We start from the raw sequence: 7878 nt of genomic DNA on the forward strand, positions 1-7878 counted from the left end.
ATCATAAATAAATTTAAAAAAAATTTTTTTTTAAAATAAATAAATAAAATAAAGTAGAAAATAGAGGATGCCTGGGTGGCTCAGTGGTCGAGCGTCTGCCTTCAGTCCAGGACATATCCTGGGGGTCCTGGGATGGAGTCCCACATCCCTGCAGGGAGCCTGCTTCTCCCTCTGACTATGTCTCTGCCTCTCTCTCAGTCTGCATCTCTCATGAATAAATAAATCTTAAAAATTAAATAAAATTAATAAAATCCTTAAAAAGTGAAGTAGAAAATAGAACATACCATTGCACCTTATGTCCTAAGGGCCAGTACTATTTCATGAAGTTTGTATTTCAGTTTTGTACATTTGTGTATTTTTTTTTCATTTTTTTTCATTTGTGTATGTATCGAGGACCAATGTCAAAATCTATTTATACTATGGATCGGAATCAACGAAATTCCTGTCCAGGCTATATACCCCCCACCGCCACCCTCCCCCACCCCACCCCCACCCGCGTTCTCTGGTAGGCAGAGGGCAGCGCAGAGCCGTGGAGCCAGGACACCTCTACTAACTCTGTGACTTTCAGCACCCTCAGCTTTTCAATCTTTGCAGACTGAATGATAGTAACAAGCAACAATAACAAACCTACTCCATAGGCTTGTCGAAACTAAAATGAGTGAATACTATAAAGCGCTGACTATGATCTCCGGCGTTATGCTAACAGTATCCAGGGACTTTAAAAAAATAAGTTTTTAAGTGACTAAGACACAGTCCTAACACGCATGTGTCCATGGCCCTTCGTGGGGTTTTGTCCACACTGGAAGGAGGAATTAACAAAATGTTTTGTTTCCCGCAGGTCTTCTTGTCTCCCCCGTAGACCAAGGCACCAGGTCGTTGAGACGCGCCGACAGCGCCCCCAGCCGGCGCAGCGCCGCCCGCCGCGGCTGAGGCTCCCGGCCCCGCCCCCGCCGCGGAGGCGACCCGCGGGCCTGCGCCGGCCACTTCCGCGCTCACCGTCGCAAACGCCGGATGCTCGGCAGGCGCGGAACTACTTCCGGGGCGGGGACCGTCGTGCTGGCTGGAGCCGTATGACCCTAATTTTCTTCCGCCAGTCGACTAAATAGTCCCGGGGTCCTTGCTGTCACGGATAACCCAGCCCGAGACACGCCTTCCTCCGGGGCCATCCCGGCGTAAACGCGGGACGAGGAGGAGCCCCGGGCAGGGCGGCCGGCCCTCGGCGGCGCGGCCCGGGGGCGACCTGCGGGAAGCGGAGGGATCTCGGGCTATATAAAGGCGCGGGTCCGGCGCTGCCCCCTCTCGGTCGGCGCCCAGGATGGTGAGTGGCGGCGCGTGCGGCGGCCGGCGGGCTCCGGGGCGGGGGCGCGAAGCCTGGCCCGTGGTGGGCGCGCACGGAGCCCGTGGGGGGCCGGCGGCCGCGTGGCCGGCAGGGCTGAGGCGAGCGCCCGCTTTGTGACGCCGCCTCCGTTCTTTCGCAGACGAAGAAGAGAAGGAACAATGGCCGTGCCAAGAAGGGCCGCGGCCACGTGCAGCCCATCCGCTGCACCAACTGCGCCCGCTGTGTGCCCAAGGACAAGGCTATTAAGAAGTTCGTTATTCGGAACATCGTGGAGGCGGCCGCCGTCAGGGACATTTCCGAAGCGAGTGTCTTCGACGGTGAGTGCGCTCCTGGCACGGCGCGTCCCGCCCGCGAGCCGCCGGGTAGAAGCGGCCTCGGACGACCGTGCAGCCCTTGGGGCGTGGGTCGGGCCACCTGGTCAGAGGAGACTCCGGAAGCCCCACGCACAGCTGTTGTGTGTTGGCGTTGAGGGACCTGGCCAGGGGTCTGGTAAGCGTGGCTGTCTTCCTGGGTCACGACCGCTGAGTATCTGTTGTGAAAATGCGGTCTGAGTCTGAGGAAGAACGACCCCGCGGTGGAGGTTACGCTCGTCCGGTCGGGGCTGATCTTCGGGCCGAGGAGTCGTCTGTGGGTTTCGTCATTTCTTTCTCTCAAGACGGATCCGTTTTCTTGGGCGAGGGGAAGGGCCCCGGGAGGAGGCCTTAGGGCTGGTGCCGCTGCTGAAGGGACCGGAGTGCGGCTTCACTGCGTGTGGCCTGTGGCGACGAGAACAGGGTTAGCGGGCTGTCCACCTGTGAAAATGCCCCCGTGTTCCGTGATCAGAAGCCATAGTTGCCTAGGAGGGGAACTTGGCCCCCCTGCCTGAGGGAGCGGGCGCGGCGCGGCCACGTGCTACCGCCGTTACGCCTCTCCCTTCCTGTCCCTTAGCCTACGTGCTTCCCAAGCTGTACGTGAAGCTCCATTACTGCGTGAGTTGTGCCATTCACAGCAAGGTAGTCCGGAATCGCTCTCGTGAAGCGCGGAAGGACCGAACACCCCCGCCCCGATTTAGACCCGCGGTAAGTAGCTTTAAAACAGACCCGGAAGCCAGAGGGGTGATGGACAGGAGATAGAGGAGGACCCGAGGAGTAGAAAGTCAAGGCCGAGGGAGGGAGGGAGGCAGGCAGGCGGGCAGGCGGACTCCTAGCTAAAACGTTTGCTTGGCGACTCTCCTAAAGAGGAGCTATTAGAATTTGTTCCAGATGGAGTGACGTGGCTCATTCGCATTGACCGGTTTTCTGTGCATGTATAGTCCAAAGGCATTGTTGGGGGACAGTCCAGTTCTTTCGTTACCGTTTTTGAACGTACTGTTCTGTGTTTTTCAGGGAGCTGCCCCACGACCTCCACCGAAGCCCATGTAAGCAGCTGAGTCCTTAACGACTGAAGAAAAAGTATTCTCCGGGAAAAAAATAAATGGCGATTATACTTTATATAACCTGTTGAGTGTATGTGTTGTCGGAGTGGGGTGTCCTGGGGACTGTAATTTTAACATTCAAGCGTGGAGTGCCACGTAGTCTATTCATGAGAGAGGAAGTTTATCTGTGTAAGTAAAACCTTAACTTGGATTTCTTTTGTATTTGTATTCTTGGCCTCCCCAACTTGTTACCTGGGGGAGAGGGTTCAGCAAGGTACTTGTGTTAGATTAATGCCACCTTGCTAGTGGATTAGGTTGATGTATTAAAAGGAGTAAGGAGCTAGGAGGATCAGGAAAAACTTGATTGAGGAACACCTCGGGAAATGATTTCTGGAATGAGGTATGCCTACCCCTGGTGGGGGACACAAGACTTTAACAGGAAGTATGTGACTTAGCTTTTAAGGGGATCTGTATTCAGAGCCTTAATTTCATAAATTAACCTACCTGGAATTGGTCCGCTGCTAAACTCTCTTTTGGACAATTTGCATCTTTCAGTGGCGTGTTTGGAATAAATATGTTTAGGTACCAGAGGTATTCCTAGAAACTTGAGATAGTCCCAAAAGAGGAAAGAATTTCCACAAAAAGTATGGAGGAAAGCTGTATCTTATATCATGTGTGACAATGATTTGTTTTTTCTAAGGTTCAGAAATTAGTTACTAGCTAAGAATATACATGTTTGAGAAATCCATTTGGAAATGGATTGATAATGACTTGTTTTGCCCGTGAAGTTCCATGATTATCCACACCCACCCCCCTCCAAACTAAACTAAGCCTGTAGCTTGAAAGTTTGAGTTAAAGTAACACTTAAGGGGTACTTGGGTGGCTTGGTCAGTTCAACATAGACTCTTGGTTCAGGGTCCTGGAATCCAGGGAATCTGCTTCCCCTCTCCCTCTGTTCCTCCACTGTGAGTGTACTCTTTCTCCAAAATCTTTTTTCTTTTTTTTAAAGATACTTCAGGGATACCTGGGTGGCTCAGTGGTTGAGCATCTGCCTTTGGCTCAGGGTGTGATCCTGGAGTCCCTGGATCAGGTCCCATGTTGGGCTCCCTGCATGGAGCCTGCTTCTCCCTCTACCTTTGTCTCCGCCTCTATCTCTCCTCTCTTGTTTCTCATGAATAAAATCTTTAAAAAAAAAAAATTACTCATAAGAGGCAGAGACACAGAGAAGCTGGGACAGTGCTGAGAGCCCAACGTGGGACGCGATCCTGGAGACCTGGGATCGAATCTAACGTCAGGCTCCCGGTGCATGGAGCCTGCTTCTCCCTCTGCCTATGTCTCTGCCTCTCTCTCTCTCTCTGTGACTATCATTAAAAAAAAAAAAAAAAAAGAAAGCTTTTATTTTGAGAGTGAGCACAAGTTGGGGGGTGGGAAACCAGACTCTCCACTCAGCAGAGAGCCTGACAAGGGGGCTCAGCCCCAAGACCCTGAAGTCCTGATGTAAGGAGAAGGTAGACCGTTGACTGAGCCACCCAGCTGCCCCTCTCTCTAAAATCTTTTAAAAATAAAATAGGGGCGCCTGGGTGGTTCAGTTAAGACTGCCTTCAGCTCACATCCTAATCCTGGTCCTGGGATGGAGCTCCATGTCCGGTTCCCTGTTCATCAGGGAGTCTGCTTCTCCCTCTGCCTGCCACTCCCCCTGCTTGTGCTCTTTCTCGCTCTGTGTCAAAATCTTTAAATAAAATGGAGACACCTGGGTGGCTCAGTGGTTGAGCCTCTCTGCCTTAGGCTCAAGGTATGATCCTGGGAATGAGCCCCCACAGGGAGCCTGCTTTTCTCTCTGCTCCTCTCCCTCTGTGTCTCATGAATAAAAATCTTTAAATAAGATACACATTTCAGTGGGAGAGAGGCCCTGTGTGGCTCAGTGGGGTTATTGGTTTTGGCTTACGTCATGATTGAGGGTCATCTGATGGAATTCCCCCCCTTAGTGGGGAGTTTGCTTGTCCCTTCTTCCTGTATTCCTTCCCCCATCACCACATGCTTGCTCCCTTGCTCACTGGCTCTCTTAAAATCTTAAAATGCATCCTTGAATGGGAATCATGTTTTGTGTCTATTCAAAGGAATATGATAACAAGGAGAAGGGGTAGATTATTTCAGAGCATAAACGTAGCTCTGTTAATGGAACTAACATCAACAACAAAAATAACCCAGAAACTGCTCATTTCATATGCTCACAGCCAATTTACCAATGTGCATGCTGAAATCACTGTGGCAAATCCTGAATTTGTCAGAACACAACGCAGGTAAGAGTGTCTCCATCATTTGGGGAGGAAGGTCCACAAGACGTCTCCTTCATTCCTCTCTGCTGTAATGACCCCTTTATACCAGGGGTAAACACTGGGTGGAACAAAAAGGTCTGAAGTAAAAATGAGTGCTAAACCTGATTCTTGGGCAGCCCTGGTGGCGCCGCGGTTTAGTGCTGCCTGCAGCCCGGAGTGTGATCCTGGGGACCCTGGGTCGAGTCTCACGTCAGGCTCCCTGCATGGAGCCTGCTTCCCCTCTGCCTGTGCCTCTGCCCCACCCCACCCCTCTGTGTTTCTATGAATAAATAAAATCTTAAAATAATAGTAATAAACCTGATTTCTCAAATCCCAGTTTGATCAATAAAACCAGATTCAAGTGATAAATCCAACCATGTAACATTTTATTTTTAAGTAACCTCTACATCCAACATGGAACTTGAACACAACTCCCCAAGATCAGGAGTCACATGCTCTCCTGATTTGTGCTTTTTTTTGTTGTCGAGAGGCAGAACAAAGCAGGCTCCCCACTGAGTGGCTCTATCCCAGAACCTAAAGAGCCAAGTCAGCTACATAACCTACAGAGCCACCCAGGTGCCTCAGGTTGGTGCATTAAAAAATGTGATCCTGGACTACCTGGCTGGCTCAGTTGAAGTGTGCAAGTCTTGGTCTTGGGGCTGTAAATTCTATCCCACATTGGGTGTAGAAATTGAAGTCTTAAAAAATGTGATCCTATCTCCAGGGATCATACATTCCAGAGCCTAACACAATTTAAGAACTGGTTGAGCAATTTCTCTACTTGCAGATAATCCCAAATTCGTTGAGATTTTGGAGTGCCAGAGATGACTGACCAGATTTTCATGCTTCAGGCTTTAAAGTAGTCCCACTCTTCCTCCCAACCCAACACCCGTTGCAAATAATTTAAACCTTGCCTTGTCCTGTGGGCAACCAGGACATTGTTTCCATCTAGGGAAAAGCCACATATTATGCCATCAAAAGTGGCCCAATCAGCTTGAGGTTCTCTAGCTGTTTGGACAGTAAAATGAACAGCCTACTCTAAGCTATTGTGGGCTGAAGTTCTAGTAGTTGATCACAAAAAAGGTGGTATAGACAATTGAGTCCCCATTTCCCACTCCCACCCAGTTTGAGTGAACTTTAGTAGGTGAGAAGTTAGTTGCCATTTCAGCACCTCCCTAACTTTCTGAAGTGTCCTCCAGTCTCAACGTATAAAGTATTCAAGCCAGCTAGAGGTCTCTGGGCTAATCCAGTCTTTGGTCCAATGTCTACCTTTGAGGTATTTGGATTTGAAGTCATTGTCCCTGTGGTAATCAGGATTCACTGATGTCCTGGACCACCCTTTGCCTCAACCCCAAATCCTGTACCTTGTTTTATTTTTGCTTCCTTTTCTATAACTTAGCAAGTAGAAGGACAAAATTATTGTCTATCACACTAAGTTAATACCCTGCTTTATATGTTTATTCTTTTAGTCATTATTAGGTGTAGAGGGGTGTTTGCTTCATATGCATTAATAAGCCGATAGGCTTGTCAAAAGCTGAGCCAGTAGATGAAACAACAGGCTAGAATCTAGGTTCATTCATTTATTCAATAAATATTAACTTGCCAATGTGCTTGGCACTTAGTTTCTCAGTCCAAGTCCCCCATTAAACAGCTGTCTGGATAAGAACCTAGTGGACTCAGATATACATCTCATCTCTGATAATTCTAGCTATGTGACCTTAGGTGAGTTACTTAACCTTTCTAATTTTCTTTCCTTTTCTTTCTCTTTCTTCCTTTCTTTTTCTTTTAATTTTTTTAAAATATTTTATTTATTTACTCATGAGAGACAGAGAGGCAGAGGGAGAAGTAGGCTCCATGCAGGGAGCCCCACGCGGGACTCAATCCTGGGTCTCCAGGATCACGCCCTGGACTGAAGGCAGCACTAAACCGCTGAGCCACCTGAGCTGCCCTCTTTCTTTCTTTTTAAATATTTTATTTATTTATTCATGAGAGACATCGAGAGGGAGAGGCAGAGACACAGGCAGAGGGAGAAGCAGGCTCCACGCAGGGAGCCCCGATGTGGGACTGGATCCCGGGTCCCCAGGATCACACCCTAAGCTGAAGGCTCAACCGCTGAACCACCCCGGCGTCCTTTCTCTCTTTCTCTTTCTCTCCCTTCCCTCCCTTCCATTTTTTGTTATCCCTTATTTTTTTAAAGTGGTGTTTGTTTTTCTTAATTCATTTATGAGATACACAGAGAGAGGCAGAGACACAGGCAGAGAGGGAGAAGCAGGCTGAGCCACCCAGGTGTCCCCTCCCTCCCCTCTCGCCTTGTTAGGCTTGAATTTATAATCCTGAGATCAAGTTACATGCTGTCCAACTTGAGCTAGCCAGGCACCCCCTCTCTTCACTCTCTTCAATTTTCTAATCTTTAGGTGATCTTTCCAATTTCATAGTATTTTTGTGAGGTTTAAGTGGTATGAAACAATCATTTATTCAAGAAATATTTATTGCTTACCAACAATGTGCCAGCCATTTCTAAATACTGAAGATGTTGGGGATCCCTGGGTGGCGCAGCGGTTTGGCGCCTGCCTTTGGCCCAGGGCGCGATTCTGGAGACCCGGGATCGAATCCCACATCGGGCTCCCGGTGCATGGAGCCTGCTTCTCCCTCTGCCTGTGTCTCTGCCTCTCTCTCTCTCTCTCTCTATGTGTGTGACTATCATAAAAAAAATAAAAAAATAAAAAAATTTAAGAATAAAATCTTTAAAAAAAAAAAATACTGAAGATGTTAGCAGTGACCAAGGTAAAAATACATAGAGCTTACGTTTTAATGGAGGAGCAACGTGAGGG

General features: G+C 48.9%; 1 protein-coding gene across 1 annotated transcript; it reads left to right on the forward strand.

Annotated features, from left to right (window-relative positions):
* Positions 1-1109: 1109 nt before the first annotated feature.
* On the forward strand, positions 1110-2813 carry RPS26 (ribosomal protein S26). The gene is made up of 4 exons (XM_026001972.2): positions 1110-1318; positions 1479-1656; positions 2267-2397; positions 2704-2813. Exons 1-4 carry the CDS (start codon positions 1316-1318, stop codon positions 2737-2739), a joined length of 348 nt encoding a protein of 115 aa, XP_025857757.1. The 5' UTR covers positions 1110-1315; the 3' UTR covers positions 2740-2813.
* The last annotated feature ends 5065 nt before the right edge of the window (positions 2814-7878 follow it).

The sequence above is a fragment of the Vulpes vulpes genome, unplaced genomic scaffold (genome assembly GCF_048418805.1).
Source record: "Vulpes vulpes isolate BD-2025 unplaced genomic scaffold, VulVul3 u000000697, whole genome shotgun sequence".
In the NCBI taxonomy this organism is placed as follows: Eukaryota; Metazoa; Chordata; class Mammalia; order Carnivora; family Canidae; genus Vulpes; species Vulpes vulpes.

Excerpts from the sequence above, each read along its gene's own strand:
- RPS26 (XM_026001972.2), top strand. Across the intron at positions 1,657-2,266 it reads CGAAGCGAGTGTCTTCGACG|CCTACGTGCTTCCCAAGCTG; the intron begins GTGAGTGCGCTC and ends CCTGTCCCTTAG. Across the intron at positions 2,398-2,703 it reads CGCCCCGATTTAGACCCGCG|GGAGCTGCCCCACGACCTCC; the intron begins GTAAGTAGCTTT and ends TGTGTTTTTCAG.